A 20,149-nucleotide genomic window follows, 5' to 3' on the forward strand; every position below is an offset into this window, starting at 1 on the left:
CACCAGTATGCAATATTCATATGTAATGTTACTTCAACTTTGTTTATAGAGGCAAAAATTGAAGGAAGAAAAGAAGAGAGGGAGGAAGGAAATGTTGTGATGATGAAAACATCATTTATAATATGGTCCCATTAATGTAGATTCATATGAATGCATGAAGAGATTCATGTAAAGACTATCACAAAATATTAATGGTGGTTATCTCAGGGCACTGGATTTCCTTTATGTTTTACTTTATCATTTTATGTATTATTGAAAGCTTCAACAGACATGCATTGTAAAAACATACAATAAAAACAATAAAGCCATTTTTCCTTTTGGAAAAGTAAGGAAAAAAACAAAAGTGAATATTTTATCAGGCCTATTTTTGCTATGTTGATGTGCAGTAAGTTTAATTCTGTTCAGCCCTTTATATAATTAAAACTGGATCTAATCTTATAAAATGAGTGAGCAACCTTTAACTTGATTAACAAATACAGTCATCAGTCACCTTTCAAGGTCAAAAAGAACAGAAACAAAATTTTTAAAGTAGCTGCATACCTAGTGATGGTTTTACTTATTTGACAAAGAAAAAGCTACTTCAGAAAGAAGGTTACAATCCCATTCTTTGGCATCCACATAGCCATTGATGAATTCATTCATCAATTCAAATTTAACCTCCTTTACACTGTAAGTGCCGTAAAGACAAAGGCTTTATTTGTCTTATTCTCGGTGTTTTGCCCGGTATCTAGCACAGTGGCTGCTTCATCATAGAAGTTCAATCAGTATTTACTAAAGGAGTGAATATATTCACACATTCATACAAGACATAATTTTTTGCTTTTGTTATTCTTTTGTTATTTAATATTCATTCTGAATTCTTCCCACAAGTATTTGTTTAGTAATTACAATGTTCAGAGGAACTAAAAATAAATATTAGAGTTAGTAATAAGAACAAATGCTAATTTAATATTTCTGTGTGTCATGTTGTTCTAACGGGTTTATGTATATTCACTCATTTAATCCTCCCAGCCAGCCATTATTACTCCCATTTTACAGATGGTAACACTGAAGCACTTAATTTGTCTAAGGTTCCATAGCTACTGAGTTGCAAATGCTGGGTTTAAGTCCAGGTGGTCTAGCTCCAGAGTCCAGCTTTCCCTACAGTCATGTATCTCATCTCTGACAATACAGAAATGTCAACAATTCAAGATCAACTCATTGATAACTGATACACCTAATTTTCTCTGCTAAGATGTGTTTCATTTTCTACTTAGGTAGCACCAGATCTGTGCAGTGCATGGAGGTGGTTGGTTTGGGCAGGGTACAGAACGGATGTGAACAATATGCCATGGAAACCAGATGTGTAAAGATAATTAACAGGAGGAAAGCCAAATGATGCCATGAATCTAGGGAGGCAAAGGGCAAAGGCCAGAGCAGAAGGCCAGAGGACAGGTGTGAGGATAGATTTGTGAGGACGAAGATTGACTGTGGTCAGGAGGAGCAGGCAGACATGTAGGTCCATGTACACATAAATGCAAATCAGAATAACAAGAGAAAGAAAGAGCTCAGCCCAGGGAGATTGCTGGGACTTGAGTATCGGTTCAGGGTGATGGCAAGAACAAGAACAGCAGGAGACTGGCGATAGATGTACGGGTCCAGCAGCAGCAAAGAGACTGATGGAGAACCAAAGGTTTTCTGAGGTACAACATACTGTACCCATTTAGCCCGAAGTAAGAATTGGCTTTGGTGGGCAAGCGGTTTGAGAGAGAAGGTGGCACTGTCAGCAACACTTGGATGGAGTACAGAATTGAGGAAACAACAACCAAAGCATGTTTTTCTGTAGATTTAATTTTTGTTCATTTTTATATTTTAAATATTTACTGAGTAATATGTGTTCACTGATAAGCAAAAAAGAGTAAAGAAATGTCACAATACCACCACTCAAAGATACTACTGTTAAAAAGTAGCATGAAATCTTGTGTGTTTGAAACAAAAATGCCCTGAAAATTTTTCCAGCGCACAAAAGTAGAAGAGTGAGTGTGGTGCACTGTCGTGAACCCGTTGCTCAGCTTCAGCAGCCACCATTCTTGTTCTTCTGTCCCCTCCACATTTTAATACATTCACACACACAGAAACAGAAGAGACTGTCATGCCACTCAAATGTCATAAATGTCCTTTTTCTTAATACTATAATCATCAATAAATTGCCATGTTAATAAAAATAAATTTAAATGACTATTTCTTTCTAGCGTCATAACACTGTAGTCTTTGGATATATCATGCATAACTACATTTATTTATGCTTAGTTTGTTCCCAGTCTTAAAAATAAAGTTCTGCCTTGATATATACACATATATATGTACACACCCACACTATATATGTGGTATACATATACACACATAATAAAGCACTTACCTTTCTGCATATATATATGCAAGATATATATGCATATGTGTATATATATGTATATGTGTGTGTGTATATATATATATACACATATATATAAAAAACATTTGTATGCTATTCCAATTATGTCCTTAGAATAAACTATTAGACATGAAAATTTCTGGGTCAAAGAGTAAGTCTATTTTTAAGTGTTTTTATATTTATTATCAAATAACACTCCAGAAATTTCCTACTGCTTTATGCTCTTACCAACAGTGTATAGATATGCATATATTTCAATTGCCTCAGAAATACTGAGTAATTGAAATTGTTTATAATTTTTTCAAGTTGATTATTTTAGGAGGTATCATTGTATAACTGTGTAATTCTTTGAATATTACTAATATTAGATATTTTAGTGTTTATAAGCCAAGACACACTTGAAAAGTAAAAGGCTGATTTCATAAACTACACATTTCTTTTTTTCATATATTGATTAACCTTATATGTGTATTTTTCTAGATATACTTCCCAAAGAAAAAATCTGCATTCCAAAAATAATATGTGTAATAGCGTATTTAATTTTCTGAGAAGGTATAGATTGCTTTAAAGGAGATTGCTAGTAAATTAGATTAACTATATTTAACATTCAATTCCAAAACCATTGAGGTTTATATCCATTAAATATGAATTTGTACCAGAATACATTTTGTTGCTCTGTATTGTTGTCACTTCATGATTGGCTGTTTTCCATTTTAGAAGGTTTAGTATTTGAGTAGGTCAGATAATGGTTTGATAGCTTACAAAACTTTAGAAACCAGCCAATGAAGCACCAAGTAAATTACATCTATATATAACCTCATTTCAAAATATAAAACTACGTGATAGTAAAATGAAGTATATAAAATATCATTTGGTCTAATGACTGTTTTATTTTTCCAAAGATAATTTATCCGTGACTGTTAATGCTTTGAAAAGCTTTGCTGTCAAAGTCAATTGGTGGAGGGGGAGTCAGCATGCTCAAATATTTTTCTGAATAATAAAAATGCCCAAAATAGAATCTAGCGATGAAAGTCAACAGGGAGTGATGGAAAGAGGGGAATCTAGGCAAATTGTTTTATATTTTGCATAACTGAAGAGCCAGATGGTTTAACTGGATTTTTATTTTCAGAACCACCCACTGCAGCATTTTAACTAAGTCTCAAGTCAAATACAGTACAGTACAGTGCTGCCAAATTGAGTTTAACAGTGTCTAGACCAGAGCCCATTACCTTATCCAGGCATTCCCAGGTTCTTTTTCCTTGTGGTGCTGCCAGACCTATCTGCCCTCTTCATACTGCTTTAGAAACAATTTTACACTAACTCACTACCTCTTCCAGGTAGAGATGAGATAAAGCAATAGGTGTGGCACATGCTCAGGAAATGTTCACGGTTCTGCTTTTGACTTTTCTTGTCTAATATCAATCTGGCAGTAATATTTAATCAGTCTTATCCAGTTGTCATTTTTATTCCATTTTGAAGAATCTTATAATGACCATCTTGCTCATCAAAGAGAAGCAAGAAAATTGACCTGACATGTCAAACATTCACTAGTGTCATATTTCACTGTTCAATTTCAGGGACTATTTGCTCTCATATTGTTTTTAATCGTCAATTTTAATCAATAACCTAAATTAAAGCATATAAATTTTGTAAAACATATTGCTTACAAAACTTATTTTCTTGCTGTTGTCTTTTTAAGGTCTTCACTTGATACACCAAAAGAATTCAATTGTCCCTTTCCTAGTTTTAAAAATTTCTGCTATTTCTTCTTTTCACTTTTTGCATCCCGTTTATCCCTATCTTTAACATGCTTAAATTCTGGCAAAGAATTGGAAGCTAAATGGCCAAATTCCTCAGGAAAGTCTGTACTTTTGGTATTTCCTGACCAACAAAAAACATGTTGGACCATGAGTCTAGCCAGAAAAAACAAATAGTCATTGAAAATGATCCAGTCCAATTTTGTAGGTCCAGTCTAGAAAGGGATTTTGAGCTTCAGGTTAATATCCAAACTTTGTATGTCAGAATGAAAGCAAATCTCCTAGGGTTTGATCATCATCAGTTAAACCCAAAGAGCTGACTGGTGAAATATATGCATACTTTCATTCCAAATGGCTAACACTAAATGTTTTTATGAGGTTGAGTCACTTTTCTAAAGAATGTTGCAGTAAACCAGTTTTATGTCAGAACGTCATGAAGGAATTGACTTTGGCATCTGCTCGTTTGGGCTTCTATCTCTTCTCATATCTACTTTAAGGAATCTAGATTAGATTTGTCCCTAGCTTCTCTGCTTCAATCTTTTTATAGTTCATTGGCTGCTTGAGTCCCTGGCTCAACTGGGAGCATCAGACAACACTACCCTGCTCTGGCCTCTCCGTTTGGGTACCTTCCAGTGTAGCCAAATTCCCCCTGGAATATAACTATAGCAGCATTAAAAATGTCAGGCTTGGAATAATTTTACTGACTCAGTTCAGAATTGGATTGAATGAAACATAGCTGCTGTTAACAAAATATTTTATGTTATATTACACTTAAGGATGAGAACAATGCAAAAACCCAGGAGCTTAGACTAACCATGTGTATCATTTTACATACAGGAAGAAGAACCCTTTGAGCCTGAGATACTGGTGTGCCTAAATGATAAAGGAATTAGCTTTTGGCTTCTGAGTATCAGCCCGGGAACTGCACTGCATGATCCTGTTGAACAGAAGGTAAGTGTGACAATTTCATCTCCTGATAATTCAGCCCTGAATTACTTTAAGCACTTTTTTTAGTTCTGTATATTCAGAAAAAAATTTTTTTTCAAACTTATATTTGGCTATATCTAACTTTTAAGAGGAGCAATCATGAAAAATCAAGTGGGATAACCCTGGATTACAAACTTCCTGGTTAAGAAATTAGGCTGTGAAGTAAGAGAATTGAAATTAATATGCCATTTCCATCACGTGCTAGCTGTGTGATTTGGGCCAAATTACTTAATCTCTCTTAATTTCAATTCCTCTATTGACAAAATGAGTATAGCAGTAGAACTTAATTGTTGTATTAAAGAAAGTAATCCAACTGAAGACTCACGAGCATGGCATTATGTGCTATGTAAGGGATCACTATCAGTTTTAGTAGAGTTTATAGGGTGGGGGAATTGGAATGAATCACAATTATCTTATCTTACTCCACCATCTTGGCCTCCATGTGCCATCCCTGGTTTCATTAGACACATGTGAATTGTCAAGGGTGGGTCCTGAACTGTAGTTTTGTAAGTCTCTTAACTTGGATCTTTCATTCTAATTCAGTTTGTTGAGAATACTTTAAACTTTTATGTAACATCTCAGAATGCTGTCAAATGCTTCAAGTTCTCACTTTCTTTTGGAGCTTGCCAATATTTGGTGAGCATGCTCTTTGTTTCTTTCTTTTTCTTTTTCTTTCCAGAATGTGTCTTCTCCTTCTATGGTATCAATCTCTTATTGTTACATTCTTTTCTTTCTCCTTTTCCTGTCATCATTCTCTATCCTTTATTCTCTTGGTGAAAGTTTAAGTTCCCTTCCTCCTTCTCAGGGTCATATAACTTCACCCTTCCTTTCCAATACAATTCTATGCACTGTATTTAAAATTTTTCATTTTCTGCAATAAATCTTATTAAACATTTCTTAATTCTCTTCATCTTCTCCCTGACTATGGCTATTAGCTAGAAAGAAGTTCTTATTCTCAAAAGGAAAAAGACAGCGTATCTCACAAACTATAGACTAATAACTTTATCTCAGCAAGATTCTAGAGTACATTGTAAACGAATAGATTTTGAGCACCCAGGGAAAAAACAATCATAAAGTATCAGCATGTATTCATTTAGAACAAGTCATAATGGGTATAGTTTATTTCTTTCCTTGATAGGATTACTAAATAGATGGTCAGTAAATATATTAAGCATGACATATTTAGGCTTCAGCAAGTGATTTAGAAAGATTTCTTGAAGTGTTCTTTTTTAAAAAAAAAACAGTACTTTTTAGAGCAGTTTAGGTTTACAATAAAATTGAGAGAAAGGTACAGGATTTCTCATTCCCTGCTTATAGACATAAATATCCTCCCCCCTTATCAATATCACTCACCAGAATGGTACATTTTTTACCAAGGATGATCCCACATTGACAAAGCATAATCACTCACATAGTTTACCTTTAAGTTCACTCTTTAAGTTCACTTCCTACATTCTTTGGGCAAATGTACAATGACATATATCCATAATCATATATCATACAAAGCATTTTCACTGCCCCCAAAATTCTCTGTGCTCTGATTGTTTGGGCAAATGCACAATGGGCAAATGTACAATGACATATATCCATAATCATATATCATACAAAGCATTTTCACTGCCCCCAAAATTCTCTGTGTTCTGATTGTTCATCTCCACTGTGTCCCTCCACCCTCCCCCAATTCCCCAGTGGCAAACACTAATCTTTTTATTACTTCCACAATTCTTACTTTTCCAGAATCTTATATAATTGGAAACATACAGTATATAGCTTTTTAAGATTGGCCTCTTTCACTTAGTAATATATATTTAAGTTTCTTTCATGTCATTTCATAGCTTGATAGGTCATTCCTTTTTAGTGCTGAATAATATTCCATTGTTTAGATGTATCACAGTTTATCCATCCATTCAGGTACTGAAGGATTTGATTGCTTCCAAATTTAGACAATTATAAGTGAAACTTCTATAAACATCTGTGTGCAGGTTTTTGTTTGGACAAAACTTTTCAGTTCCTTTGAGTAAATACTAGAGCACAATTGCTGAATCATATGGTGAGAATATATTTACTTTTGTAAGCAACTTCCAAGTGTCTTATGAAATGGCTGTACCATTTTGCATCCCCACCAGCATTATATGAGAGCTCCTGTTGCTCCACATCCTTGTTAGCATTTGGTGTTGTCAGTGTTCTGGATTTTGCCCATGCTAGTAGTTGTATCTCATTGTTATTTCATTGTTGTTTTAATTTTCATTTCTGTGGTGACTTATGATATGGAGCACCTGTTTATATGCTTATTTGCCATCTGTGTATTTTTTTTTTTTTTGGTGAAGAGTTTGTTAAGGTCTTTGGCCCATTTTTTTTTTCGTTTAGCATGGCTCATTTTTTAAGTGGGTTGTTTGTTTTCATATTGTTGAATTTTAAGATTTCTTTATATATGTTGGATAACAGTTTTTTAATCAGATGTATCTTTTTCAAGTATTTTCCCCAATCTGTGGCTTGTCTTTTCATTCTCTTGATATTCTCTCACAGAGCAGAAGTTTTACATTTTAATTAAGTCCAAATTATCAATTATTTCTTTCATGGGTTGTATATTTGGTGTTTTATCGAAAAAGGCATCACCATAGCCAAGGTCATCTAGGTTTCTATTATGTTGTCTTCTAGGAGTTTAACATTTTTGTGTCTTACAATTAGGTCTATGATCCACTTCGAGTTAATTTTTGGGAAGGGTTTAAGGTCTGTGTCTAGATCTATTTTTTTGCAGGTGGATTTCCAGTTGTTCCAACACCATTTGTTGAAGAGATTTTCTTTGCTCCATTGTGTTGCCTTTGCTGTTTTGTCAAGGACCAGTTGACTATATTTATGTAGGTCTATTTTGGGGCTCTGTATTCTGTTCCATTGATTTGTCTGTTCTTTCATCAATACCACACTGTCTTGAATACCATAGTTTTTAAGTAAGTCTTGAAATCAGGTTGTATCAGTCCTCCAATTTTGTTCTTCTCCTTTAGTATTGTGTTGGCTATTCTGGCCTCTCCATCTAAACTTTACAATTAGTTTATAGATAATAGAAAGTAATTCAGATTATTTATAGATAATTGGAAAATCCAACCAGAGAATTATGTAAATTTGACATCTTTAAAATAACTGAAAACAGATTCATGAAATCCTTTCTGAAACTTGAATCAATTTTGCAAGGTTGTAAAATATGCAGTCAACACACAAAAGTCAGTTGTGTTTCTATGCATAAGAAATGAAAGAAAGGAAATACAGTTGTAGAGAAAGAAGTAAACGTATACATCTGTGCTTAACTGATTTTTGACAAGTGCCAAGATCATCAGCAGTTAAAAAAGTTTCTTTAACATGTGATGCTGGGACAACTGTATATCCACATACAAAACAATAAAGTTAGGTCCTTATCTCACACTGTATAAAAATTAACTCAAGGGTTTTCCCTGGTGGTGCAGTGGTTTAGAATCTGCCTGCTAATGCAGGGGACATGGGTTCGAGCCCTGGGCTGGGAGGATCCCACGTGCCGCGGAGCAGCTAGGCCCGTGAGCCACAACTACTGAGCCTGCGCGTCTGGAGCCTGTGCTCCGCAACAAGAGAGGCAGCGATAGTGAGAGGCCCGCGCACTGCGATAAAGAGTGGCCCCCACTTGCCACAACTAGAGAAAGCCCTCGCACAGAAACGAAGACCCAACACAGCAAAAATAAATAAAAATAAATTAATAAACTCCTACCCCCAACATCTTAAATAAAAAAAAAAAAAGTTAGTGTGAGTTTGCAGGCAGTATCCAGAGAATTAATGCAAATATGGTTTGGACCTAGATTAACAGATAATTAAAAAAATAATAATTAACTTAAAAAAGTTGAGTAAGTTAAATGTAAGTGATAAAATTATAAAAGTCTTATAAGAAAACATAGGGGTAAATCTCCATGGCCTTGCATCTGGTAATGAGTTCTTAGCTATGACAACAAAAGCAAAAATATATTGGATTTTATCAAAATTAAAAACTTTTGTGCATCAAGGGCACTATCAAGAAAATGAGAACACAAGCTAACACAACATTGTGAATAAACTGTACTTGAATAAAATGTTGTTTCTTTTGGGAAAAAAAGAAAGTACAAACACAACCTACAGAATGAGATAAAATATTTGTGAGCCATATATCTGATAATGGTCAGGAATCCAAAATATATAAAGACTTCCTACAGCACAACAAAAAATTAAACCACCCAATTTAAAAATGGGAAAAGAACTTAAATAGACATCTATACAAAGAAGATATCGATGCCCAATAAGCACATGAAAAGATTCTCAGCATCATTAGTCATTAAAGAAATGCAAATCAAAACTATAATGAATACAACTTCACATCCACAAGGATGGCTACAGTAAGTATAAAAGAAAAATAAAAAGCGTTGACAAGGATGTGGAGAAATTGGAACCCTGTACGTTGGTGTTGGGAATGCAAAGTGGTTCATCCATGGAAAACAGTTTTGTGGTTCCTCAGCAAGTTAAATACAGAATAACCATATAATCCAGCATATTCCACTTCTTGATATATGTCCAAAAGAAAGAAAAACATATACGCAAACAGGTTTTTGAACATGAATGTTCGTGTACCATTCACAATAGCCAAAATGTTGGAAACAATCCAAATGTCCATCAATGGATAAATGGAAAAAAAATGTGGTATATATCTATATATCAATACACAATGGAATATTATTCAGTTGTAAAAAAAATGAAGTACTGATACATTGTAAAATGTGGATATACCTAGAAAACATTATGCTAAGTGGAAGAATTGAGACACAAAATGTCACATATTGTAAGATTCCACTTATATGAAATGTCCAGAATAGATAAATCTGTATAAACAGTGAGCAGATTGGTGGTTGCCAAGGTCTGAAATGGGGGATAAGGGTCAAATGAGGAATAATTGCTTAATGTGTATAGGGTTTTATTTTGGAGTAATGGAAATATTTTGGCACTAGATAAAGGTAGTGGTTGCACAACATTGTGGATGTACTAAATGTCACTGAATTGTTCATTTTAAAACAATTTTATGTTACCTAATTTCACCTCAATAAAAGCATAAAATTTAAACTAAATTTAAACAACTTGATGTTTGGCCAGGGTCAGTCAAAAGAAAGAGAATTTCCCAACTATAGCATGCCATGACTTTTTATTGTGATATTTGTTGCAAATGATAATAAAAAATACTTTATACATGTAAGAGTTCAAATAAAATGCAATTCAGTGATGACTATATCAATCACAGCACAGCCTGTAAATGTTAGGAACCTAATCATCTTTGCTTGAAATCTGAAGAAATATGGAGGGCTCTTGGGAGTATCCACAAAATAATAACAGGTATTTTGTTTCTCCTACATTTATTTTTATTTGTTTGAGTGAAGTTTTTGATAATGGCTATGAAGAGAGGAAATTTTCTGAATCAGAAAGGGGTCGTATTCTATAGCCACAAGCATGGATTACAACCTCATTAATTTTACCTCTTACTCTTGAGGATAGTACTAATTGATGGAGGATGATGAGTATCTCTGAAACTTGAAAATTTTAACTGCTAACAACCTTGAAATATCAGGGAAAGCTCTTGGGCTCGTACTAAATTTAAGAACTAAAATGACACTTGAAGAATTTTTGAAATCTTTTTTTTTTCATTGTTTATTTAATGAGGGATCTTTCACACTGAAAGCAGTCCAGAGGTCAGGACGAAGGGACGATATTGCTTGAGAAACAAGAACGTTTGTTAAACCTCGAACTGTTCTTATTTTATTATTCTGATCTTCATGTTGCATAGCTTAATTTAGTGGACTAGGTAACTAGTCAAAATGGGAGACTTTGAGAGAATATTACACAAATCAGGTAAATTCAGTGAAAGGTGTATCACCAAGTAAGTAGAATATGAAGTATTTGTGGGAAAGGTAGAGACAAGGTTGTCACCACCAGCTACCTCTTGTTATTACCTTTATTTACTTGTGCAACATTGGGCATAGATGACCACTCCCTTCATTTTAAGAACTTTTCCTCTTGTGGCTTCTGCAATACCACACTCCCCCAGTTTCCTCTAATATCATCAGTTGCCCAATTTCAGTTTTCTTCCCAGGCTCTTTCTCTGTACCCATACCATTTTCTGTTCTGGATTCATACACTGTACCTCATCATGTCCCATACTTTTCAGTTCTGTCTTTGTGCCCTGACATCAAAACCTCTATCTCCATCTCTGACTTTCTAAAAAAACACCAGCCTGTATTTTCTACATGAGTATGTAGTGATTGTAAAAAAAAAAAAAAGTAATTTTTTGTAATTGTTTGTAAGTTTTTTCAAGAGCTCTTGATTTCTCAACCCTAAACCTGCTTTTCCCTCAGTATTCCATATCTCAGCCTATGTCATCACTCATGCTAACTTAGGTCCAAAATCTGAGAGTCATCTTTTATTTCTCTCTTTCTTCATCTAATTCTTCAGTTTATTCTTTTGGCTCTGCCTCCATACTATGTGAAAAACTTTTCAGTCCTCTCTGTTTACACTATATACTCCTGATATTGTACAAGTTATCATCCTTTCTATCTGTATTATAGCACTAACTTTTTAATTGGTCTTCCTGCTTCTGTTCTATCTTTGCTGTAATATACTTTGCATAGAACAACCAGAGTGATACTTTTAAAACACAAATTGGATCTTGTCAATCTCTTGCTTAAAACTCTCCAATGTCTTACTGTTGTACCTATTTATTACCATACTTCTTCCTCTGGCTTACAAAGCCTTTCATATTTAGGTCTTCAACTACCCCCTTTAAATTTATCTCCTACCACTCTTCACAGAGCCCTTCTCTCTGCTACTTGAGCTCACAGGCTTGTCTCTGTAAGGTGGTGAAATTTATATGAAATATTCTTCTGCATGATGACTCAATGGCAACCTCCCTTTTATCCTTAAAATCTCAGTTTAAATGTTATGTCTTCAGTGAGGCCATCCCTTACCACCCAAACCAAGGTAATCATTCGATCTCATCCTATCATGTCACCTGTTTTAGTTAGATGCTTAGCTTTTTCACTATATGATATATAGTCTCATGAGAGCAGAGAATATGTCTATCTTATTCACTGCTGGTTGTTTAGCATACAGAATAGTCTCTAGTTATAGAAGTTGGTCAGTAAATCCTTGCTTGGGAATTCCCTGGTGGTCCAGTGGTTAGACCTCAGTGCTTTCACTGTTATGGCCTGGGTTCAATCCCTGGTGGGGAAATAAGATCCCACAAGCCACGTAGTGCTACCAAAAATAAAAAATAAATCCTTGTTTAATAAGGCAGATAGGAGCAATATTAATTCATTGAACAACTTGTAAGGGCTGTCAAGATAAGGGGAGGACATTTGAGAAAGATGGAGAGGTTAGGGTAGAAAGTTGAAAATTTTGCTTACTTCTCAGTTTAGCCTAAACTTAACACTATGTACTGTTAGCATTTCTTTGTTATGTACAACATTCTGTTCTCATTCTAAACTCTTTCCATCCATACCCTCCGTTTTAATTCCCACCTCTATCAAGATAACTCACAGTTTTGTACTTCTAGCCAACATCTTTCATCTGTTCTCCAAGTCTCTATATGCAAATGCTTACTTGGTATTTCTTCTTGAATATCTCAAACTCATTTCAGATCCAGCATGTCTCATGTATACTCATGATCTTTTCCCCTCAAATCTGATTGTCTTTCTGTATTCCTGTGACTGATGCCTCTCTCTATCCCATTATATAAGGCACAATCCAGAAATCTTTCTTGAAAGTTTACTCTTAAGCCTAAAATCCAATCTAGCAAGTAGTCTTGCTTACTCATCCTAAATATATGCTGATTTTCCATTGCATCCCCACCTCTACCTCCTTAAAAGAAATAGCTCAAATTAACAGAGCACTTACTGTATGCCAGCACTCTTCTAAGAGCTTTTTATTTATTAACCCACTTAATCATCTCAAACACTCTGTGAAGGAGATTCTGTCATTATTTCCATTTTACAGATAAGGAATCTTGACATAAGGAGTTTATGTAAGCTGCTGGAAAGGAGTAAAGCCATGTGCAAACCTGAGCAGTTTGGAGCTAGAATCCATGTGTTTAAACATGGCACTCTCTGATTCCAAGAACCCAGTTACCTTTAGCCTTAACATGCAATAATCTTTTATGGGACGTACCATCATTGGCTCCAGCTCCAGTTGGATTTCTAATTGGATTTCTAATATGCAGCCTGATTAATGTTTTCAAGATACATATCTCTTCATTTCACCTATTGTTGAAAACATTTTAACATTTTACATTGTTTTTGGTATAAAAATGAGTGTTCTCATTGTTGCTTTCAACGTTTCTCCCTTGGCGAATCCTTCCTTGGCCTTCCTGACTAGATCAAATTCCCTATCCAATGTCTTGTTAACTCATGATCCCAGCCTCCTCCGAGTTCACCTGTACCTGCAATGTACAGTCTCTGTGCACACTGATCTTCTCCCATCTCAGGTGTTTGCATCTTTGTTTCTCTGCTCAAGGGCTTGCTTGGATGCCACTGACAAAACCCTGAAGTAGCCTAGAATTTAATGTTCCTAGAGGCAAACCTCATCCAGTGAGGAACAATTGTTTGTTGATAAATACCCCATCTCTCCCATATATTAGTGGGGTACTTCTGACTTGTGTTCCAGAGTCTTTTAACCCTTTAATGCATCTCTAACAGAAATGAGTCTCAGTTGTTCACAGAGGTAGCTCATTCATGAAAGCACTCTATTAATTTTTTTCCTTCCCTACGTCATTTTCTCTACTACCTCACTTGTGCTTCTGTGGTTAATTCCCAAATAAACCATGTGCATTGAGTTCTTATTTCAGGGTAAGCTTTTGGAGAAACCTAAAATATGGCATCCCCATAGTTTACCCTTTAACACTACCACGTACTGCTGCTTCATAGCACATGTAGAGTTTGTTCAGATGCATAGAAGGAGGCCTGGAATAGTGTTCACCAAATGGTCATTTTTTTAGAGGATGGAATTTTTTACTTTCAGTATTGCTTTTTTATTTTATAGGCATTATAATTTTAATCAATGGCATAAAAATTTTCCAGAGCCATAAATATTAATAAAATGATATACTTTGCTTTTAGTAAGACTGTCTATAGAATACAAACTTCCAACTTAAATAAACTTGTTTCACATGACATACATGTTCACTTTATTATTCATATACTGACTGAAGGAAATAGCTTCAGCTTTAGTGGTGAGAATATTTAATTACCACAGCCTAGAGAGGGTCCCCTTATTATGCTTTGTATGAGGTTTTGCTGAAGTAAAAATTGAAAAATGCAGGTGGCTAAAGAGTTAATATTTTGCCATACTTGAATTTTTCTTAAAATAGACTTAATATGTCATTTTGTCTCTATTATGTAGTCTAAATTAAAAAGAAACTATCTTAGTGTCTATATTTCATAGTTAAAGCATTAGCTTTGCTGCTATAAACAAACATTTTAAAGAGGAATGAATGCAGCTATATTTAGACAAAGTAGTATTGAAGTGTGGCCCTCAAGCTAATATGAGATTAATGGCTTTTCCTCCTTCTTTTTAACTGAAGGTAAAGTAAAAACAGAAAATGGAAAGAATTTAATCCCCTCAGTATGACCCCAACAGAAACTCAAAATACCATTAAGGCTAAATTATCTACCTGGAAATATGTTTTGTTCACCACCAATAAGGCCATCACACATAAATCTTGCTTTTTAAAATAAAATGTTTGAAGAAAATAGGGTCACTGTGAGCTTCAGAGAATAGGTATTTACAGATCACAGATTTTAAAAATGGCTTTGTAGTCAATAGAAAACACAAGCCTTCTTTGGTTAATAAAAATGTTTCACTGAAGCCATGGAAAACTATTTTGTTTTTTGTGACCCTAAAAGATTAATTCATAATAAGTCACTGAAAATATTATATTATGGAAATACAAGGTCCTAGAGGAGCCTCTGGAGTCAGAAGATATGGGTCTAGTAATAAATCAAATGTGTTTTTCTTCTATTCAATTTTTAAAGATTAAAAATATTAATATTTTATGTTGGGAGAGGTTGGGACAGTGAAGACACTCATGAATTTCCAGGGGCCTTATACAGTTGGAAAATCTTAATGTGCATCTCCTTCTACTTAAAAATATTTTCCTATGGAGGGGAAATGGAAAAATGCTCAAAGACCTAAAGAGAAGAATGTTTTCATAATATGGCTTATTACAACCAGCATTTTTTTTCTTAAAGAAAATCACTCAAATGTACAATCACAAAAGAGTTAAATAAATAATTATACATCTGTGTAATGAAAGATATGCTAGCCTTTAGAAATAATAAACAAATAGTCATTGACAGGAAAAATGTTCACGATCTATTGTTAAGTGGAAAAAGTCTGTTTCCAAATATGTAAGATATAAAGTCATGCTTATTAACAAGGACATATGTCTGCATATTTGAATATGTAGACAAAATCTGAATGAAACACAGTAGTCACCCCTTACCAGTGGGGGATACATTCCAAGATGTATCTGCCTGAAACTGCAGATAGTGCAGAACCCTATATATACTATGTTATTTCCTATACTAATGAGGGTTAGCATATACAGTGTGGATACATGGGACAAAGGGATGATTCACGTTCCAAGTGGGAAAGAGTAGGATGGCGTGAGATTTCATAACACTATTCAGAATGGACCACCATCTAGAACTTATGAATTTTTTATTTCTGGAATTTTCCATTTAATATTTCAGACTTGGTTGACCATGTGTAACTAAAACCAAGGAAAGCAAAACAGCAGATGAGGGGGGATGAATATATACAATGTTATAAATCATGATCGATTTAGTATAAGATTGCAGCCTTCTTTTTTTTTTTGCGGTATGCAGGCCTCTCACTGTTGTGGCCTCTCCCGTTGCGGAGCACAGGCTCCGGATGCGCAGGCTCAGCGGCCATGGCTCACGGGCCCAGCCACTCCGTGGCATGTGGGATCTTCCCAGACCAGGGCACGAACCCGTGTCCCCTGCATCGACAGGCGGACTCTCAACCACTGCGCCACCAGGGAAGCCCGCAGCCTTCTTTTTTACTCTATTTTAAACTATATTTTCTAATTTTTCTGCAATGACTATTACTTCTATAATAACAGGTAAATAAAAGTTACAAAAATAAGATGTAACTTGACTTTATATCTGAGACATTGGACAAGTCACTTAATTCTCTATTTTTGTATTATAGTGAAAATTAACTGAGAAACACGTGTGAAACCTTGGCAGAGACTGAGCACTTAATGAATTTGACTTTCATGGAATCTGAAAGTCATGCCTCTGCCACAATTTAGGAATGTGACCTTGAGCAAATTTAACTTCTTCGAGTTTTATTTAACCTAATGGATAGTATTAAGGAGCTACACTGATTTTAAGGCTTCTCTTCCAATCATTTTATTTTATAGAGAATCTAGTATAACAAACTGGATGTAGCAATATTATTTTCAATATATTAAAAGTATATATGTTTATACAACCAGAGGAGGGGAAAATGAAATACGAGGAGTGGGCTTCTGTCAATCTGTGGAAATGTTTATGCTAGAATCAACAACACATCCCACCTAAAGCTCACATGAATATAATTCAGAACGTAAAGTATGGGCAAGTTGAGAGGAGCAAGGGAGATGAAGTAATAAGTTTGCCAGGCTATCCTAGAAAAGAACTAGGCCAAGACAACTCAACTATTGCAGCCACTTAAAGGTGGCTGCACTGCTGGCCACTTCCATGGGTCCAAAGGAATAACATTAAAGAGCGATATTTCAAAATTTAACCTTTATGATATTCAGAAATAGAAAAAGTCCAACATTCCATGGTAAGATTCCAAGCAAGAGCCCCAAGGCAGCCACCCCAATTATTCTTCTCAAGGGATGAGCCAGGCAGGTTGACAATTAAAAATCTCCCAGTCTTGGGCTTCCCTGGTGGCGCAGTGGTTGAGAGTCCGCCTGCCGATGCAGGGGACACGGGTTTGTGCCCCAGTCTGGGAGGATCCCACATGCCGCGGAGCGGCTGGGCCCATGAGCCATGGCCGCTGAGCCTGTGCGTCCGGAGCCTGTGCTCCACAACGGGAGGCTACAACAGTGAGAGGCCTGCGTACCGTAAAAAAAAAAAAAAAAAAAAAAAATTCTCCCAGTCTTGAGTAGCTTGGGTATGCCTTCTGTTCCTGGTCCCTAAATTGATTTTAAAAGGAAACAATGGGAAATATATTGGATCATTGGCTTCAAATATCCCCAGCTCTTTGGTAGGACCTAGATGAATACTACATCCTATTCAACATAAAACTATTTAAGTGAGAATAGATTGCTGGTGAAGGAGAATATTAGTTCTAGGAGTTTCAATGGAAAAGGTCATGGCTGCCTCTATTTGTGCCCAAATGAAATGTGAAAAGGAAGTGATTATATAGTGAATTAAATATTCTTAAATTGCCAGTGCAGAAACTTGGTTTTTAGCCCTAGTTTTTCTACTAACTATGCAATTTTATGTGAGTTATATCACCTTCATGAACTTCGGTTTCCTGCTCTAGATAAACAGACTTCATACTATGTATGTGTTTCCTGTGGCTTCCATAACAAATACCACTGGCTTATAATTACAGAACTTCAGTCTCTCATAGTTCTGAAGGCTGCAAGTCTGTTTGACCCAGTTTTACTGGGTCAAAATTAAAGTAGAAACTAACACACCATTGTAAAGCAATTATACTCCAATAAAGATGTTAAAAAATAAACAAATAAATAAAATATTGGTAATGGCAAAAAAAAAAAAAATTAAGTTAGCAGAGCCACACTCCCTCTGCAGGCTATAGGGAAGAATCTATTCTTGTCTATTCAACTTCTGGTGGCTTTTAGCATTCCTTGGCTTATGGCTACATGACTCCAATCTCTGCCTCTTTCTTCACATTGACTTCTTGTGTGTGTGTGTGTGGTAGGGAATCTTACCCTATGTCCTTTTTATAAAGGTATATAGGGAACTTAGGGCCCAACCAGATAACTGGATCCTCCAATCTGAAGATCCTTAACATAATCAGATCTGTGAAGACATTTCATAAAAGGTAACAGAGGTTCTTGGAATTAAGATGTGGATATTTTTTAGGAGGCCATTTTTTGACCTACTATCACCACTTGGTTGAAAAGGTCCAGTTTTATAATTCAATAACTCTTTAGGGAGAAGCACTTTGTTCTTTAAAAATTCCGTGGAGTCCTAGCGACAGAATGAGAAGTAAAACAGAGCTTCTTGGCTCCATTCTACTTCTCTTTCCACCCCAAACTACCCATTTCTGAAAAAAGGTACAAATGTGGGGGGGGTGTTTAAAAATTAAATTACTCCTTTAGCTATATCACAGAATATTTTAAAGTAGCATTCTAAAACCCAGTCTTGCAGAGGAAGCTGTGTAGACAGCCCATCAAGTATCTAAGTCAAAAAAGTATTTAAAAAAAAATCCTAAATGAGATTTTTTTGCCATTTTTTCTAGCAGATCTGAAATTCATGAGGGTATAAAAATTAGGAAAGGACCATAATATGTTTTAACAACAATAGAGAGCCCTCTAATAACTGTTAAAATAAAATACATTAGAATAAACTATGAAATTTAGGTCTTTGCTTCAATTTCAAAAAAAGGCAAATCCAGCAGATCAATGAAAATACTTCCTACTTAAAAATGATATATTTATAGGCAATTTTCACAGTAACTAAGAAAGAATAGTAAATGGAAACTTTGGTTGCAGAGTATAATTTCAAGATCAGTTTCTCTCCAAGGTTAAATGTAAGGATCTAGAACTCCTGAAAGTGATTTCCTGTGACTTTTCCAGACAACATGACTGATGGACAAGGTTGGATTCAGTGCAGATTCAGTAAAGCATTCAAAAATATAGTGCAGGGCTTCCCTGGTGGCGCAGTCATTGAGAATCCACCTGCCGATGCAGGGGACATGGGTTCATGCCCCGGTCCGGGAAGATCCCACATGCCGCGGAGCGGCTGGGCCCGTGAGCCATGGCCGCTGAGCCTGTGCGTCTGGAGCCTGTGCTCCGCAACGGGAGAGGCCACAACAGTGAGAGGCCCGCGTACCGCAAAAAAAAAAAAAAAAAAAAAAAAAAATATATATATATATATATATATATAGTGCAAGTGGAGTAAGGATGCCATTAATCATCCAGCTGGGCTCTGAATCCAGGGTAAAGGAACTGAGGTCTAATACTTAGCAGCATTCAGTCTTAGACTTTGGAATGTTTTAAAGTGACTGCTATGAAATATGAAATATATTAACTAAATAGCATACCATCACCGTCATCACAAATTTGAAATGATGGACCATTATTCTGATGATAATTCTGGAGTGTGGTGAGTGAAGAAAAACATCTAACATTCTATTCCCTTCCACCCCCACTACAGGCTCTTTTCAAAGCTTTAAGCAATAAATATTCATTCATTTATTCGTTCAATATTTATAAAATGACAGCTCTACAATATGGAAAACACTGGGAATAGTTTGACTTCATCTTTGTCCTTAGAAATTTCCAGCTAATCAAGGTAGACAAACTAAAAAACTGAGATTCTGAGGATTGTAAACGGTTATGAACAGAGAGACAGGGTTGATTAAGTCTGCTGGGGAAATGTAATTTATATGTGTATGGGGAGAATGTCCCAAATAAGGTGTGATAGAATGTGAATAAGCATAGAGTTCAGAGATGTAGGGTAGCAAGGCAACAATATGCTTCTTCCTTGAATATTGGAGTTAAGGAAGAGATGAAGGGGGGGAGGTTTCAATGTTAAGGAGGAATTTTGAAAATTTCACATCAAATGATCATAATAAAATAAAATATGAAGTTGTCTACTGAACACAATGCAAAAGGAAATTGATGTTTATAGAAATGATTTTAAACAGAGCACCGTGGAATCCACAGACAGTGGAAACACGAACAACAAAATCCATGACA

At 35.4% G+C, this 20,149-nt stretch overlaps 1 protein-coding gene across 1 annotated transcript in view; it reads left to right on the forward strand.

Moving 5' to 3' along the window:
- Positions 1–4,916: 4,916 nt before the first annotated feature.
- The window catches only part of TMEM196 (transmembrane protein 196), a gene marked incomplete at its 5' end in the record, with an annotated part of 209,058 nt that continues 193,825 nt past the window's right edge, over positions 4,917–20,149 (forward strand). Inside the window, one exon of the mRNA XM_081243944.1 lies at positions 4,917–5,118. Coding sequence (XP_081100070.1) covers positions 5,099–5,118 — 20 coding nt within the window. The remainder of the gene's footprint in view (positions 5,119–20,149) is intronic.

Source organism: Mesoplodon bidens, assembly GCF_964165515.1.
Source record: "Mesoplodon bidens genome assembly, chromosome: 9".
Taxonomy (NCBI): domain Eukaryota; kingdom Metazoa; phylum Chordata; class Mammalia; order Artiodactyla; family Ziphiidae; genus Mesoplodon; species Mesoplodon bidens.